The sequence below is a fragment of the Etheostoma spectabile genome, chromosome 4, assembly GCF_008692095.1.
Source record: "Etheostoma spectabile isolate EspeVRDwgs_2016 chromosome 4, UIUC_Espe_1.0, whole genome shotgun sequence".
NCBI lineage: Eukaryota > Metazoa > Chordata > Actinopteri > Perciformes > Percidae > Etheostoma > Etheostoma spectabile.
This window is the reverse complement of record NC_045736.1, coordinates 10377557-10396267: the sequence shown is the minus strand read 5'-3', so window position 1 is coordinate 10396267 and position 18711 is coordinate 10377557. Positions and strand designations below refer to the sequence as shown.

The window sequence follows — 18711 nt, the reverse complement described above, 5'->3', positions numbered from 1 at the left end:
GGGCTAGGGTTACTTGTTTCTATTTCATCTAATGAAATAGAAACAAGTTAAATTAATGTTCGAATGCTTGATGACGAAAATATGTGTTATGAATGAACTCATAATTTATATGTAGGCTATGTTATACAATTGAATAATTGTGCATACATACTGAGCTAGTCTCGCTTGCCAGACCCATAGACTGTATATTGTTAACAAATTCAAACAAATATAGACAAATATGCAGTCTGTGGCCAGACCTCTCCACAGCACTGCGGAGTAAAAATTCAGCTGACATTATCCCAACCTGGCAACCCTAACGCATTGATGTGATGTGGGAGAGATGGGATTGTCGGGACTGACTATACAAGACAGTTAATTAACGTTAGAGTTTGTCGCGTGAGGGTTAGAAATACTGAATGCCATTGATAATATAGTAAGCCTACTATATTCATTCAACTCGGGTGTAATTATCTTTACAAATTGAATTCCGACCCCAACCGTTAGGCTACAGTTTATGGTCGCGATCTGACGTGATTTATCCATGTTTGTTTGACACTGTGTTGATATGAATATTTAGGAACTTTAAGAAAACTCATCTGTTGTTATATATGTGTTGGTCAGCTTGTGTGCTTGACAATTCCATTTTGCAGCAATAAAATTGAAGTGAGATGAACAAACAGAGGTTTATAAAGTTTCCTTTTGGGGACATATTTGAAACTGGGAAAAATTTGAAGTTGGAAAAAAAAGAAAAGAAATTGCAATATATTGGAGACTGTTGCAATATGTTTAAAATCGCCATAATCTCGTATTGTGACATAAGTGATGATGATGTATCTGTGGACTCTGATGATTCCCATCCCTAACAGAATTGATATACGCTATTGCAAAAGAAAGGCTTGAGAAATACTAATCAGAGAGAGTAAAACTAAATTCTACTCAGAACATTGAAAAAAGTCTTCAAAACCAATCGAATGATGAGACCATGGACACTCCACATGTGGAGTTTGAGGACTAATGTTGTGAAGAATCAACTCTGCTATCCTTATGAAGTCTGAATGAGAAGGATGACTGTCCCCACACAAGAAGATTTGAGCAGGGTGCTGCTGCAGTAGAACAGGCAACCACTGTATGAGCAGATTGTTGACAAGCCAATTGGCATAAATGCTCCCTGCAGAGCTGGTCATTCATGCAAGGCACAAGCGGCGCTGTCTGCTGTGATTGATGCTGTGACATGTGATTATGTGGTGGTTTTGTGGGTAATATTTTAACACAAGCTGAAGGAATTCCCTCAACTACTCAACCCAGTACCAGCGACACCCGCTCGGCCATATGGTTTGGCGTGACAGTACATATAGATAAACACAGATAAATATCAGAGAATGTCAAAAATGCATTATGCGCACTGTTTTAAACAATGATGTAGGGCCTATTTATTTCTTTGCCTTAAAAGAAATTGTGTTCAGTAAATCTTGTGTGTGTGTATAGGCTACATGTGTGCTGCTATTCACATTTGCATAAACAATGACAGCAGAAATACATAATAATTGTAGCAGAAAATACTGTATGTATGAAATGTTTTAAGGCATGCAATGTAATTTAAGAAATTAGAATGTGGAACAAAAGGAAAACAGTAACGACAGGTGTGCCCTCGTCCAATAGACTACTACGTTCAATAGTAGGCTAGAAGAAGAGCTTGTTTAAATATGTGACAAGGACAGGTTTGAAATTCAGAATATAACTTCTTTATAAAGTTGTTGTTATTATTGCTGTTGGTTGTTTATGTGAGACCTAACTGTCTATGTGTGACACTATTACACACTCCGGCACAGTAGGTGCCGGCAAGCACATTAAACGTTGGTTTACAGCCCAGCCGCCAATGAGAAAGAAGAAGAAGAAGACGACCGAGAGATGTCGTAAAGTGGAAGTAGAAGAAGAAGCCTATTGTGAGAGGAGGATAACTAGCTGGATCGCCTGGACCGATCTGTGGCGTTGAGAGGCTGTAAACTGAGATACAACCCACGTTGAAGGTTAGCGAAGAGTTACTCTGCTGTCTGCAATATAACGACACGCGCTGAGAACTCGTACAACGTTATGTTGCCCCCGTGTAGTTGCCTCTGTCGCTAAAAAGCTAGCTGTGCGGTTTCAAGAGAACAGCTATGCTAATGTTAGCTAGCTTCTAGCTAGCTAGCTAGTGAACATCCAACTTCAACATGGCTACGTGTAGCTACACCGTAACCACATATGTTAATGCACCAAGGTATAGCGGTGTAGAAGTGCAGCGATGCTAATATGATTTTTGAAAAACTAAACATAAACTATGTGATCTGTTATCACAACCGGTGCTGTAAAGTCGGCGTAATGGACGCCAATCCGCCCGCCGAGAGCAGCGTGGACTCTCACAGCTAAAGCCAGTGTAATTAATATTAAGTAGTATTGGGCGAATTAAGCTTAGGGGCTGGCTTACTATTTGGGGCTTCAAACGCAGCAAACATAGTGGCACGGTGGCTTGTATCACTTGTAGCTGTCCTTCAAGACCACCTGATTCTGAATGGTTGTAGTGTCATATTCCGTGTTTAATCAAATCTGGAATGCTTTTGATAACAAGTGCTGCATTTAATGTAGAATAGATATTATGCAACATGGTACTATGAATGAATGAATGAAATGCGTTATCCAAAAAGCCTAGACATTTACCTCTTTGTATACAGTCCTATGGATTTTACTGCAGGGTTCATACGTTTTGAACAAACCTGGAAAAGTTATGGCATTTGAAAAATGCAAATTCCAGGCCTGGAAAAGTTTTGGAAAAATTCAAAGACTCAAAGTTTTATAAAAGGACTTTTTTTTTATGAATCACATACATCGTCATTCATTTTATTGTTAAATCTCTGAAGATAACCCTTAATACAGATTTTTGTTCTTATTGTATTCTGAGATTTTCAGGAATACGTAGTCATGGAAATTTGTCAAAGTATTTGTTAAATTTGCGTATAAACCCTGATGCTGACACAAAATGTTAATTTACCTTATTAGTCTATTTAAGGTCATTGTGATGTGTTCTACATGTGCGTACATGTAGGTTTTCATGCCTAAAAAAATATAGCATTCTTTGGATTTTTATAACAAATGCAAACTTGTAGGTTTTCATTTTTTTTTTTAGTTTTTTGCTTTTAATCAGTGAAGCTACTACAGACATCTTAGGGCATTTGAGGTGATTAATTTCCTAAACTGTTAATTGGATATATTGATATTTTTCTTTCTCCCGTTTCAGAAATTGGGGGTTCTAAATTCTGTGGAGACAGATTCCAGAGCACCCAGGTTCAAATTAAGGTATGTAAAGGGCAGCTCCCTAAAAAGCATAATGTAAATTTCCTCTGACCTTAAGTCTAATGCAGGCTGACACAAATGCCTTCACTTTCTAATGTCAGTTTTTAATGTTGTGTGTTGGCCCTGAAAATATCTAGACTTTGTCTTTTGCATGTCATATTGTGCCATGTTGGTCACTTAAAGACATCAACCTGTCCTGGAGACGTCTAAGATCGTTGATTTCTTTGAACAAAAGAACACATTTGTGTGTTTTGCATTTTCAAGGTGATTTTTAAGCTCATGATTTCCTTTTATCACTGCGAAATTTCCTCAAGATGCTTTTTTACCATTTCAAGAGAAGAGGATGATTTGAACAAATGCCTCACTTCGATTTGTAGGAAACACTGTTGGAGAATTGTCTTCACAGTTATTTAGTAAAATCCTACAGACCATTTCAACGTTGAGGAGGCAAGAATTTTATAACCGTTGATCACACTGCACAGTTGACGCACTGTGGGTATCTGTGCAATTTGCTCCACTCTCTTTCGCAACTTCAGTTTAACATTTTAGATTTTTGCGTCAAAATGTTTGCTGCTTTTTGTTGCATACGTGAAATGTGTGTTTTCAACAACTTAAAGCGATTATTTAATGGTTTCGAAGGGCATAAAATGGAAGCGTATGGTCACTGGTTTAACATGTAAAGAGTCATGGTGCATTTAATGTTAAATGTATTCTATACTAAAACAGTTTAACATGGCATGTTCTCTTGTGTGCCATTCATACAGGGTATACCACCTAACCCGAGGACAAATCATGTTGAAAGCAAGACATTTAGCCGATCAGTTGCAGGAATTGCTCATCTGCGATACTTTATGAAATTTCATCTGCGTCAAGCTAAAGACCTTGCCCAACCGCAGTGGTTGTAGTTAAATTGTGGGTCAGTTATGCAAAGCTTTTACATCCCGCACAATGGAAAATCGAGACGGAAGTCCTTTGCGTCTCCAAATTTGCGCATTGGATTTACATTTGCGTTGGTTAATATGCTGAGCATGAATGATCATACACTGAGGCTGTCCTTTGTCCCATAATTCAAGGCACAATCTCACATAGTACGCAAAGGTCCATTTCAACAGTAAATCCAATAATAGTGCAAGTGAGCAACGGAGAAATGAAGGACGCGTTCAAAAAGTGTTTTTTTAACACAAGGGTTCGGATGATTTTTGCGTTTTCACCCGCGCGATTTGTTTCAAATTTGATTTTCAACATTTGTGACTGAATTTCCCCCCAGCATTCCCATTGTCTGAACTGATGTGATTTTGCAACTTCTGCTCTGCTAAAACCTTTCATCTCTCCAAGGGATTTGATCTCTTCTCTTAACTCACTGACATGTTTCAGGATTGTGGACGACAATTTAAAGACGTTAGTTAACGAACCACCAAACTTTTTGAAGCATTTGAGACGCACGAAGAAAGAAACCAGTAAACCCTTTGGATCGAGTCATGTCTCGCCGAAGAAGCCGCAGCGCATCACCAGGGCGTTTTTCTCGCACTTGCAGCAGTAATGATCCAAGAGAAATGGAGAGACGAATTTTTGTTGGGAATTTGCCGACCTCGGACATGGAAAAGAAGGATTTGGAAGACCTGTTCAGCCCATATGGGAAGATAGTCGGTCAGTAAAAACACCATACAAGCAATACGTTTAATTCATGACCTTTTTAATCATGTCTAGCATTAAGCATCACAAGTCGGATGTGTTTTTCATGAAATACAAGCATGTAAAAATAACGTAAAACGTAATAATAAAACGTAATAATGTCCCTACTGATAATTTTGTGGGTAAATGGGTAGGTATCCAAAGTGTTCTTCAAAATGATCCTAAGTCTGTTCCACTTAAAATGTTCCTCTTCCAGGCGTGTCCATGTTTCGTGGGTTTGGATTTGTACAATTTGAACGCGTTGAGGAAGCCGAAGCTGCAAAGTCTGCCCAAAAGGGTCGAATATATAAAGGTTATAAAATAGGTAAGCCTCAACTGCAGTGGGTGTGATTGTATGGCCGAAGAGGATAGGATGTTAATGGTTTACAGCGAGCAACAAAACCCAAGTTATTGAAAGTTTTTTTTTTGTGAAAACTTTTGATGATTGAGCAGTTAGTGTTAATCCTGAATCTGGATTTGTTTTTTTTGTTTAATTAAAAAAAATCCAGCAAAGACAAAGTAGCAAATGTGCAATCTTAAGTAATAATCCATACAAATGTTTTTTTTTTATTTGTTTTTTCTGTTTAGCCCTATGCTTGCCAACACATAACCTCACAAAGTGCAGGGTGTGTGAGTTGACCTACAACTCAACAAAATGATGATTTTTCTACTTAACCTTTCTTTTTGTAGACATGTTACATTATTGGCAAACAAAGCAAATAAACAGTGCATTATTACATTTTGGCAAGGCCTGAATCTCTGAAATCATTTATTTGCAAACCTGTCGGAATTTTCTTCAACGTGGATTTAAATGCGTCACGGAAGTCGAGCGCGTAGTAGTTTCTGACGTCTGAATTTCAAGTTAAAATTTTACTTTAAAAGTTCAAGCTTTGCTAGTTTAGCCAACTTTTAAGGTTCGGCAAGAACTCCCTTCATTTCTACATCTTAAACTCAATTCAACATATTTGGCAACAGGATTTGCTGCATTTTGACTCTCATCCAATTTGGATTTTCGAGCTTGGATATTGGAGCACAGTTCCATTTGGATCGTGGGAGTATTGACGCGGCCGCTCCATTTTGCGTGAAAACTTAAGCTGGTTTACATGTCACTGTTATGTTCAACGTTTGGATTGATTTATTTTCAGATGTAAATATGGCAGTGGAGCGACGGCAAGCTAAACTTCAATCCCAGCAGAGCCCTCCACGAAGGTAAAGTAACGTGAAATAGGTGTGAAGAACTACCACCATCACCTCCTGAGGTGCCCGTAAACAGAAAAACTAAAGCGTAACTTTTCCTCAACTGTGATTTCCACGAGTGGTGAAGTCTGCTTAATGGAAGCTGTCGTACCATTAGATGGGCTTAAGATGGTTCATGGGACAGTCAATATTTCACCCTTAATTTACATTTCCAGATGTTGAAATAAAGGAAATAGCCACATGAATGTAATTTTAAAGTCTCTGTCTCAAAGATTCTTGCCATATGCTTTTTCAACGCTCATGTTCTTGGTGTGGTTTTATCCGGCATTTCATGGCTAAAATATGCAGCTTTCCAGCTGAAGCAACCCTAATGCTAGTCCCACCCTGCCCCGTATCTTTTAGGCACGTTAATGGCCTTTAAATTTTGTGTGTACACAAAACTGAATTTAATCCGAGGAACAGACGGTTGCAACGCTTGTCCACAACGGATGATTAAGTACACACCACAAAACCTCCCACACATAACGGGGAAGTTTGTATTGGATATGGGGTTGGGCGTTCACACACAGGATAACCGACCAATGCAAACAGTGTCACATTGTGTTTGATCCTCATTCAAAATGATTCAGTTGTATTATGATTTCAAATTGTGGTGCAACACCTTAAACTGCTGAGAAGTCCATTCTTAGTTTGAATTCTGCTAGATCAAACAATTGTTCGAGAGCATATTGAATAATTGCCTCGTGTATCCAAGCCTAAAGGCAAAAAAAGCACCCAGCCACCTTTTCTTAACATGAAAACTTAACGGCAGTTAACACGACCGCCGCTTGGATACCCCTCGGCCACTTTGCATTGTGAGGAACGCTTGTCAAAGTCTCAGGTTCTCCATTTCTGCAGTTTGCTTAGAAATGTCTTTTTGATATGTAGAAACACTTGACTTTTCAATGCAATTTACAAAGGTGAGAATAATAACTTGTGCTAGACCTTTAATGTCATACTTTTGGTCTATGAAAGGTCTTGAGACAATGTCAAGCAAACATTTTTGTAGCATTTTTCTAACCCCGTATTTGTAGCATGGGAGTGTGGTTTTCTGAAGATCCAACTGCTAATAATAACAAGCAAATTGTGCTAAATATAACAAAATAAACCACCTTGTTTTAAAAAAGAAACCATTAAAAGTTAAACAGCCAAGGTGTATTTTTAGAGCTGGATTCATGGTCAATGAAGCTCAAAAGGTCGACAAATCAATATTGTTGCGTATGCGGACTGCTGGACATTTTCAAAAGATCCTTGTTGAAAAACTCAGAATCTCCTGGATTGAACTTCTGTTCTTTGCAAACACAATAGCGGCCTTTGCGTTGCTCTGCCTCGGTTGTGTGAATCTTAAATATTCCATCTTTTCATATTAAAAAAATACAATGATTTTACTTTACCAACTGTAGTAGGCCTGTCCTCACCGGTCATGGACAGAGGTTCCCATTACCCTTTGTAGTATTTCATAGGCAGGATAACCTCCTATCGTCCTTGAACTAATTGATGACCTTTCTCTCAGGGCCCCTTATGGCAGTTATGGGGACAGCAAAGAACCCCGACCTCGGTCACGCTCACCGGTTTATGGACGGGAGAACCGTGATGGGCGGGAGCCTCGGGACAGCCGTGATGGACGGGAGTCTCGGGACAGCCGTGATGGGAGGGACCCGGGTAGAGAGTCGAGGCCAGGGGGCCACTCTCGGGACCATGATTACCGGTACCGTAGCTCAGAGAGCAGAGACAAAGACCCCAGAGGCCCAGAACCCAGAGGCCCCGAACCTCGAGGCCCAGACTCACGTGATCCTGCATACAGGTGACTACTGACAGCCCATTAGTTGGAAGTCCCGGGTTAAGCGCTTACGTTTTTATCTAAACCTGAAATGTTGCCATTCAGCAGAGATGACTATGACCGGTACTACCGCAGCGGCAGTGGTGCAGAAGACTTTTATCGGAGGAAAGATGAACCCTTCAGGGACCCTTACAGAGATCCCTGGAACGGCCGCCGCGAGCCAGAGGGTATGTGTATTACAGTGAACGGGCCAAATTCTATTAAGTTACTCTTAGTTGATTAAGTATGTAACTACTTTTTTTTTTTTTTTTTTTTTTACAGTAATATTGTGTAATTGTAAAAATATATTGGAATTCTTCTTGGAATAGATGGGTTTTCTTAATTGTTTGAATGTACAAACGTACAAGCAAACCTAAAAATGTTTCCCCGTTTTAACCATATTATTTAAAGTAGATATTTCGAAATGTAGATCCCGTTTTTTTTTTTTTTTTTTTTTTGAAAAATGTTTTGCACAACTACAGTATTTATAGGGTGTCAGGGTTAAATCAGGATTTATATTCGGGCTTTATGAGAAGCTTGAATTTTAAAGTTCAGTTAGAGTTGTATTCAACTGCTGAACATTTTACTGACATTTTCCAGTCGCCTCCAACCTCTCCTCAACAGTAGACGATCGTGCTCGACCAGAAGAGCGCCGGCGTAATGAATTGTATCGCCAGTACTATGAAGAACTCCAGCGGCGCTACGACTCCGACCGTCCGGTCGACTGCTCTGTGATCGTCGTCAACAAGGCGCAAAAGTATGTCCACTCTCTGTTCACGGGAAGCGCAAATGTTGGAAACCTCTAGGAACCTCTCGGTAAAGGTTCGACCAGTACGTGGCATATTTTCATATCGCTCCTGTGTTTTTGTTTGCCTGTGTGTACTTGTGCTCCGAAAACAACTGTAGGGAGTATGCTGAGACGGTCGGGCGGAAAGTCCGCGATTTGGGCATGGTGGTGGACCTGATCTTCCTCAACACAGAAGTCTCGCTCACCCAGGCACTGGAGGATGTAGGCCGAGCTCGCACTCCCTTTGCCATCATCATTACCCAGCAGCACCAGGTCCACCGGTCCTGCACTGTCAACATCCTGTGTGGCACACCGCAAGGTAAAACCAGACGGTAAAGGTTGGTAGGGCCACTTTTGGTCCCTCCAATAACCAAGAGCACAGCATTTCACAGGTGCCGACATGCTAATCTTGGTTGTGCTTTTATTGTCGTAGAGCATCGGAACATGCCGATGCAAGATGCCATGATGCTCGTTGCCCACAACTACGACACGTACAAAGTGGAAAACCGCGAAAAAGAACGCGAGGAGATTGCCAGAAAGGCTGCCAAGATGGCGGACAGTGTATTACTCCGGGAGCCCGACAGAGAGAGCCACCCTGTTTCTGTGCTCACCGCCATCACGCTACTGTCTGAAAACAGGTATCTGGTTTAATATCTTTCAAATTAAAGTGTTGTGTAACGTCTTAAATGAAAAATAAAATCTCGGAGCTGTGGGTGGAGAATGTAAAATGTAATGTAAGTTTTCAGTGATACCTCAACTTGTGTTTCCATGTTGTACTTCCTTTGGTTCATTGTTTAAAAATCTCCACACTTGGAATCCTTTTATTTTCTGTGGGGTTGCTGGGTAGATTTGTAACGCCAGAGGAAATGGATGGTCTCATTGCCTACCTGACGGACAAGAGAACCCGGCTGCTACGAAGCGCTGCAGACCCTCTTGCAGGTAAGATAAAAGTATCCTGTTGTAAAGGTTTAGTATGACAGTTCCTCTTTGTCACTAGTCTTCCCAAGCCGCTCAGCGAGGAAATCGTCTGGGAAAACTGGGAAAAGCACTAAAAATAATCTAAATCATTCTTTAATGATCTATCTCAGATTGCTAAAACCTCCATTAACTTCTGCTCAACCTCCCCATTAATTTCCTCAGATTATGTTCCTCAACGACCTTTTTTTTTTCCATGACAAAAACGAGACTTCACCAATGTCCAAAAACGCAGACTAAGACTAAATGAATATGCATTATTGTCGACAAAAAATGACTAGACTAAAATGTTTTGCATAAAATAAAAATAAAATAAAATCTCTCTTCATCAATCGTCTCTACTTTTTCATCATGAGATAGAACTAGTGCAGTGCCAATCGCTTGGTTCCCAGTAAACCCCCCCCCCCCCCCCCCCCCCCCCCACCCCACCCCACCCCAAGGCTCGGCTGCGGCTCATCTAGAGTTTCGGCGTGTCCCCTTATTTTCATCTAGCCGTCGCACATCCAGGTAGCAATGTGGCCCGGGCGGGGACAGGAGTGCTGGCGAAGCTGCTCTTGAACATCTCGCAGAGCGGCTGGAGTAATGTATGCAACAGAACCCGGTTCTGTAGAGCCCGGGAGCCCTGGCGCTTATCTAACATGTGTCTGTACGCTTGTATTTGCATGAAGGAAGAGACTCAACATAAAACCAGACGCGTTAACCAAAGCTACATTCATAAAAATCATTCAACAAGTTTATTTTGTCAGGTAATTATGACATGTGACCAATATTTGAGATGTGCGAAACACTATCTGACTGAAATGGGTATAAACTTAACTGAGATACCTTGAGTTCTCTTTTGACTAAACTAGACTAAAATGACTATGAAGCTTTGAGTTGGCTAAAACTTGACTAACAAAAAAACATGTGAATGACTACAACTGACAAGGACATTTGGCACAAGACTAAGACAAACACTAAACTCCTGCATCTTTACATTGAAATTGTGATTGTCCAGATTTAGATTGTTGCCTACGGTAGAATTATTTATTGCTCCCATTTTTCTCTGTTAAACAGCTTTGTCTGTTGAACATGTAGTAGTAGTAGTAGTAGTAGTAGTAGTAGTAGTAGTAATTGTTTGCGGAGTAGCACATTCTAACCAAACCTTTCATCTTCCAGCTACAGTCCATGCTGCAGCTCCTGCAGGGGGACACCTGGACGTTCCGCCCTCAGCCGCAGGACTGCCGCCTGCCTCCCATTCTACTCGCCCCCCCGCACAGACCAGCCACCTCGGCCTATCAGCTGCTCCAGGCGCCTCAGCGAACCCCAGCCATCAGCAGGAGCTGCAGGCTAAAATCCTCAGCCTGTTCAACAGCGGCAGCGGGGTCTCGGGAGCCACTGGTGGCCCAGCCACCGCCTCCCAGCCACAGGCCTACAGCTCCCTCGGCCCACCCCTGTCCCAGAACCCAGCCCGCCCCCCCATGCCTGGTCCTCCTGCAGTTGGATCCCAGGGTTATGGCGCCCCACCTGGCCACATGCAAGTCCCACCCGGGGTTCAAAGACCCCCCACCTCTGCTTCAGGTATCAATTTTGACAACCCGAGCGTACAGAAAGCGCTGGACACCCTCATACAGAGCGGCGGACCGTCCCTCAACCACCTGGTGGGCCCTGCTGCCTCACAGCAGCAACCCCCGAGGTCTGCACCCGGCATGGGCCAGATCCCGCCTATGTCCATGTATCCCCGACATTACTGATAGGTTGTAGTGAATTTATTTTTTCTCCCAATGTGAGGTCCACCTCTCCCTGTGACACAAGTAGACACCACATCAATTCTCTGTGCAGTGAATTTACCCGCTGTGAATAGGAATATTGGAAGATTGGATCTTTTTGTAAAAGCTTTTAATCAGTTTTTTTATTTTTTTATTTGTATTTTATTTTTTTTATTCAGAGTTTTGTGTTCAGTTGATGAAATTTGACGACTCGTCCAGACTTTGTAATTGTCTGTATTTTCAATTGTTATTGGCCAGAAGATGATTCTTCCTCTTGCGTGTAATGTGCATGGTCGAAGTACACTATACTTTGGTTTATGATGGGCTCCTTAGTTCTTTTCCAACCATGATCGATTGTGTTTTATAGTTGCACACAGTGTCTTTTTAATTTGTAACATTTTCATTGTCAAAACCAGACATGATTAAAAACTCCAGACACAATTGTAGTAATAAAATGGTATTGGTTTATTGCATTTTGTGCTGACAAATCTATAAAATGGAACGGGTATCGTTAGAAGCCATAGAGATATAAGCATTTTGAAATGTAAGATAAAACTACTTTTTCCTCTTTTTTTATGTACCATGAAACACAATAGAGAATAATACATTATTTATTTTTTTAAATCTTTGAATATTTAACTTACACTGACACAAAAAAACCACCTCCACACTAACTGTATTTGATTTATTTACACGTAGCCCCCTCCCAGCCTGCCCCCAGCAGTTACATGTACACACACTCACACTCCCACAGAACTGAAAGGAACACACTACGGCTTTACCATAAGACCAGGTACAGTATCAAGGTTTAGTAATGAACTGTTCTGAATGAAAAACCATATTACTGAAATTCAAAACCGGTGTGTCTTTGTGTGTATGCTGTATGTCATCTATACCTACATCATTCCAGTTGTCAAGCATCCATACAAAATGTTTCCCACAACTCCAGTGAATTAAAAATGGACAGTGACGAGATTCCTCCGTAGGGAGGTTTGGTTATTAAATGAAGTACCGTGTTTGTCAAAGGCCATAAAGTATAAAAGGAAAATGAATTCTGGGAAATGGCTTGTTCCCAAAAGTAAAATGAGAAAATCGATACCACTCGTCTGTCAGTTAAATATGAAGCACGCAGACTGGATAATGGCTCTCTGTGAAAACGGTTTTGTGAGGTTGTGGAACGTTCTATTTCCCCGTTGGGACCAGTAACCTGAAGATAACGTCTAGTGGTTAAATGGCTATCAATCATTCAATCCATTTTTATTTTTTCACATGATGTTTTCACACACAAATCATACAAGGTACAATTCTAATGAAATATGTGTGTATATATATAAATTTGTATAATTTTTTTATGCTTTGGTTTTGAACAGATTCAACAAACCCGATACAAGGAGTTAATAAAGGAGCTTTAGAGATGTTGCTAGGCGGATTTTGTAACAGTTAGACAGTTTGCCCGTTTCCAGTCTTTTTATCTTTAAAGGCCTGAATGTCGACATGACTGACGGGTTTTGGTGATTGGTGACCTTTGTCCTTAACACATTGACTGAATATAGTTGACAGGATATAGCCTAAACCTTAGTTATTAACTGAAAAGCGGGTAAATAAACAGTTTTGGACAGGCTGCCTTTTCATGCAACTTCCACCAAATTGTGGATTTGCAGGCTTCCCCTACTACTTTGGCACTTTCATAGTTTTACCCCCATCGACACAAACTTCTTTTTAAAACCTAGTCATGATAATTGTTACAAAATGTAAAACAGTAAACAGCATTCACTTGTCTGCGTCTAATTCACGGGAGCACACATTTGCACACCATCCTTTATGTAGTTAACTGAAATATACTTTGGTAATCAGTTTATCTCCAGATAATATTTGACACAATAAGAAGACCCTGTCAATAAATCTACCATAAAAATAGAATCTTGTACTATAATAATATTCATCTTGGATACAATGATTGGCCAGTCCTAAGGAAAGAGAAAGAAAAACAAAAACATACTACTAGAAAGAAAAGTTCCCAACTGATATAAACAAAATACTTTTATACCACAAACACCCAATATATTTTCAATACACCTTGTTCAGGGTAGTTGCATGCATGCACTGAGTTACACAACATGACTGGGACCTGGCTCTGCTTGCACGGCGTGGATAGCCACTCGACTTCTTCTCTTTAGCTCCCAGAGAGGTCGGCTGTGTGTGATGTAAGTGCAGCTTTGCCTCCAACATCAGGCACATCTGTCTGCTGCTTCTGTGAAAACCTCCTAAAGGGTACGATGTTATCTGAGCCACACACTGCGTGTGCCCTCTCTGCCGTAATCTGGGACCTGTTTGATATTTCCTCTGTTGGTGTCTTAACAGGACAGCCTCCTCAACCCGGTAACAGATGTGTTTCAGAGCCCTTAATATCCATTTAAGGATGGAGACTGAGTAATGATCACCGGCAAGTTTGTCTCATGCTACAGTTGTGCAGGCGAAGGATCTGATCTAAGTCATGGATCAGTTGTGGGGAGAGGGGGGCGTGCTGGTTTTTAAGTCGACTATCTTGTATCGTCCAAGCAGAGCCGGTGCCAGAATTGGAAGCGCGAGTTTTATATTCTTTGATCATTTTTCAGAATTATACTGCAATCACATTTAAAATACAGAGCTGGGGTGGATTTAGTGGCTGGGATGGGGGAGGCCAGGGGGGTGAGGAGAGAGGGTTGGGGGTGTGGAGGAGGGATTCTGGGAAGGCTCACCTCACAGATTGAGTGACAAGCACTAGAAATTTAACAGTTACTATTATTCTTTTTTTTTAAATGAAGTTTGCCAAATAAAATAAATAAATGGAAAGAATGTGATGCATGCTAAAATGTCCAAGAGAATGCTGAAAAGATAAGATGTAAACAAAATCAGCAGGTAGGTCTCCAGATTACTGCAGTTTGGAAAAACTGCTTAAACCCGATGGGAATTAAGTCTACTTTGTAGTCTGAGTTGTCAGACCTCCATGGCTGGCTGTAATGCACTCGTGTGCCACCAGAGATCGCTGTGGGATAGAGTCTGTACAGAGCAGGCTGGCTCTTGTTAGACCCCCCCCACACTCCTGCAGACTGATCCTGTCACAGAGTACCCCCTCAGTGTAAAGTGCTTTGCTGTCTCAGCCACATTTTGGGATGAACACTGTAGACCTTTATTGTCTGTAACACCTGGTGACAAACGTTCTCATGAAATAAAGCGACACCTCCGGTTGTTTCTAGAAAATAAATAACAGAGCTGTGACAAAATGTAAAAACTTACCAATGTGAGAACAATATTGCACATAAATCTTACAAAACGCTAAGACTTTGTCCACAGTGATAGAACAGTGTACAACAAAAGACAACACTAGTCGGTTATAGTGTCTCTGACTTAAGTGATCTATATTTACAAAAGGTGAAATGACCATTTCTACGGCTCATCCATCCGCAAACTCAAAATCTCCTATTGCGTTACATAAGACTATTTGAGCGAGATTGAAATATAACAAGTAACAATATAATGAACTCATACTTTTCTTATTTTTTTTTTTTGCAAAAGACTTGTTTTCAAGGTTTCTAGCCATGTCGCCGGCGGAGCGGCAAACACTCCAGAGTCGACGGGAGGTGAGAACATCTGACAACCTTTCACCCCCCCTCTGCACCTCAGACATGTAAGTCATCACTATAGAAACCACTAAAACAAATATTGCCACATAGTACCATGCAAACAGCAATTATAAAACATTTATAATTCAAGAAATAAATTCATTTCCAATAAACCTCTCCAATAAACATCAGATATCTTTTCTTTTTGAATACATTTTTAAAAGGCTCAGTTGATGCAGGCAATGTTGTGGAGACAATCCCAAAAATAGCCGTGTTCTTCAAAAACCCATGTGAGCGTTAAACAACCTCTTTGTCGGAGTTAAGAGACGAGCATATTAAAGAAAATCGTCATGACTTGGCACCCTAAAATCTTCAAAAACTAGGAGTGGCTGCTTCTTAAGTGTCACAGGTGTCAAAGGTAGGTATGTTAAAAATTTGCAAACAGTAACGTTTAGCAGATAAATATTCATTTTTTTTTTAAACATTTAGGTGATTCCTGTAAATTTCTTTTGAAGTAAAATACGTAAATTAATAATCTGGTACATTAAAATTGGTTCACTTTACTTAAGGGATTAAACATGGTAATAACCCAGAGCTTATTTATTGGATTTTTTTTTTTTAAAGAGAATAAACAGGTGGGGGATCGGCCCTCGTTTGTGTAATATTGCATCAAGGTATTCAGTATAGCTCCGTAATAAAAACAGAAAGCTAATGCTGTCTAGAGATCTCAGGCCCAATGTTTCCAGGTAAAGCCTCGTCTTGTTAAACAACAACCACCACCACTGATATGTATGTCTATACCCTTTTTCATCTTTAATGTTGCTTAGTCATCTCTATTTACAGTACAAAGAAATCTATTGATACTAGCAGCATTCACAACATATGGTCTGACATTCAAGCAACACTAAAAACATTAAATACTGTTTGTAAATAGTTCTAGAAACTAATTTGTTTTGCTTCCCTATATTGTATATCCTGTATATATATATATATATATATATATATATATACGTATTCATTTATTTATATTCATATTTCTACTACAAGTGCAAATGACCAAAAACAGTTTTTTCCAGAAAAAAAAAACCCCAGAAACAAATAAAGTGACAGCTGTCCTTTTAAAGACTTACGAAATCTACATATACAAAATATGTGTAAAAAAATAAATAAGATGATCACATGAGTCCAGATTTCAACTATTGCACATTCCTTCCAAGATGCACTTTTTGAAGCTAAATATGATTTTGCTCACCAGTCATTCAGTCAGTCTCAAATCTTAACCAGTCTAGAGGAAAGAAAATCTCCCTGGAGAGTCTACTGCATAGAGTTGAGTCTTGTGGACAACGTGAGTTTCCTAGCTACAGAAGCCATTGTCCTCTCCATGTATTTGGACTTGACCCTTTAAATAATCAATCGATAGATATTCAAAGTCTCACCTCTGTAACAGCTGATATACCGGCTTCTAATGGGAGCGTCCGAACATCTATTCTTTTAGATAACTTTCCAACTGCGGCGTCGTCCTACTGTTACCGTACGAGTTTCATGTAGACATCTCAGTTTCCCTTTTTTTTTTTTCCCCCAGCCCACTTTGTTCCCTCTAATTCAATAGAATTTTTGTTCACTATTTGTCTTTGAAAAATACTTTGATATGGCACATTTAATGTAATCTAAATCAGGCAAAAAAACAACAATATATCTTTGAGTGACAGTCAAAATGACATACAACTATTTCATAAATATGTGTAACTTTTGTCTATAAACATAAATACATATTTGTTCTCTAGATGAAAAAATAACATTTAGTGTTTAGTTTTTCTTTTTTAATTTGATGAATTTGATTAACTCATCAAAGGTTCACTTGGTTGCACAGTGGCGGACAGTGCAGGTGCAGTGCTTGTTGGGGTTTACAATGACGGTTACCATAGTGACAGGAGCCTATGCCATCCAATAAATAAATAGATAAATAAACGTTGAAAACAGCGTTTCTCGAGCTGTCCCTCTCAGCGAAGGAATGTTTTCTCTCCACTAGAAGCTTTTTAGTATGTCACAAAAATACTACACTCATACTGAACAACGCGTCAGAGCTTGTACATTATTTACAGTGATCCACGCGAGAGTCGAGGGGTGCTGGCAATGACAATCTCCTCGGGGTGTTTGTACTGTCTCCCTACTGTCGCACCAGCCTTCTGGTAGGAAACGCACTATTCACAGTTTTAATCACGTGTCAATCTCTACAAACTAAGCTAGCCTTGTAGTATTTTTTTTTTTTTTTTGGCACTAACAGTGGCCACGGGGATGAACAGCCACTAAGAAATCAGTTGAAAGGAGGACAGGTAGAAAGACAGTGATGGCGGTATCACAACGAGTGGAGTAGAAACACCCACACAGCTATAAGGACGCCATGCTAAGGAGTAATCAGGTTAAAGATAATACTGAAGGTTTGATCCACATGCCTTTTCAGTCTTCTTTGAAAACCATTGTGAATTTCACAGTTCGTACTTAAGGACTCTGTTCTCCTTCCAGCTGGTGGTCCTGACCGTGGGTAGCAGTGTCTTTTTGCCTTGCGAGAGAAGTCACATTGAAGACAACAGGCTGGAGCGCTGTGGGAGGTGTGCGATCACCACAACGGAACTAAACAGACAATCCTACACTGAGCTCATTTCAGTACGGCTCTTGTTTTCCTTTTTCAAGCAGAAGCTGATGCTGTTATGCCACACTTATATTTAAAAAAACAAACAGTCAAAAAATGAACGAACCCAACCAAAAGGAATGCAAAGGTTTTTAACAAAGATGGACACAAACATGCATGTGCGCTCACACCTCGGCATAACAACCCACACCCAACACCACCACCTCCTCCTCGCAGAGTGACTCCGACTCAATGCCAGTTATAACAGTAGATTGAAGACTAGCGAGGAAAAGAAGTCTCTTCAAGAACAAATCTAGATAGCGTCTAAATGAGTCTAGAGCTGACAGTGGTTATAGCTGAGCGTGTGGTGGCGCTCATCGGTCTGCTGGGGATGGAGCGGAGGGAAAGGTGCTGAAGCTGAGCAGGGCTGTTGGTTGGGTGTGAGAGGACTATCTTACAGAAACAAGTGGTGAGAGGAAACATAATGATGAAGCAGCGGGGATGAGAGTGTGGGAGTATGGTTGACACAGGGACAGGGCGGAGGGAGGGGACAGGGAGGGGACAGGGAGGGGGGCTGCTCTTTCAGGAGTAGATGGTGATGACCTCGCGGCCGCCTCCGCGGACCAGGAGGACCCGGTTGAGACCGTCAGTGAGGACCTCGAGGAACTCCATGTCTTGGAGAGAAGCGTTAAAGAAACTAGAAGAAACAATATGTACATATAGAATATACTGCTAGCACTAATACTGGGTTTCACAAAACAAATTACTTAAATCAATAGTTCAGCATTTGGGGAAAAAAAAACACTCTTTCTCTCTTTCAAAAACAACTTGTGACTGGGAAGTTATACACCAAACTATTTCTTGAAGAGGAGCAGCCAGTTACTGATACAGTATAAGTTCCGTCAGCAAGAAAGACAATAAGTGTATTAATGTCA

At 40.6% G+C, this 18711-nt stretch overlaps 2 protein-coding genes across 20 annotated transcripts in view; one reads left to right on the top strand and one right to left on the bottom strand.

Annotated features, from left to right (window-relative positions):
• The first annotated feature begins 1871 nt into the window (after positions 1–1871).
• Positions 1872–12000, top strand: ncoa5 (nuclear receptor coactivator 5). Of its 15 annotated transcripts, none has more exons than XM_032514149.1 (12): positions 1872–2009; positions 3254–3312; positions 4684–4956; positions 5198–5305; positions 6126–6189; positions 7730–8020; positions 8105–8223; positions 8663–8792; positions 8912–9141; positions 9256–9460; positions 9670–9761; positions 10956–12000. In XM_032514149.1, exons 3-12 carry the CDS (start codon positions 4788–4790, stop codon positions 11528–11530), a joined length of 1983 nt encoding a protein of 660 aa, XP_032370040.1. In that variant the 5' UTR covers positions 1872–2009; positions 3254–3312; positions 4684–4787; the 3' UTR covers positions 11531–12000. The 15 variants fall into 15 exon arrangements, with proteins under 15 accessions (XP_032370040.1, XP_032370038.1, XP_032370034.1 ...); XM_032514147.1 differs by having other exon boundaries at positions 8660–8792; XM_032514143.1 differs by having other exon boundaries at positions 8636–8792.
• Positions 12001–14332: 2332 nt separating this feature from the next.
• Positions 14333–18711, bottom strand: part of slc12a5a (solute carrier family 12 member 5a) — a 171749-nt gene continuing 167370 nt past the window's right edge. For all 5 annotated transcript variants that reach the window (XM_032514135.1, XM_032514134.1, XM_032514137.1 and 2 more), the window contains one exon: positions 14333–18450. In XM_032514135.1, coding sequence (XP_032370026.1) covers positions 18359–18450 — 92 coding nt within the window. In that variant the 3' untranslated portion in view covers positions 14333–18358. The remainder of the gene's footprint in view (positions 18451–18711) is intronic.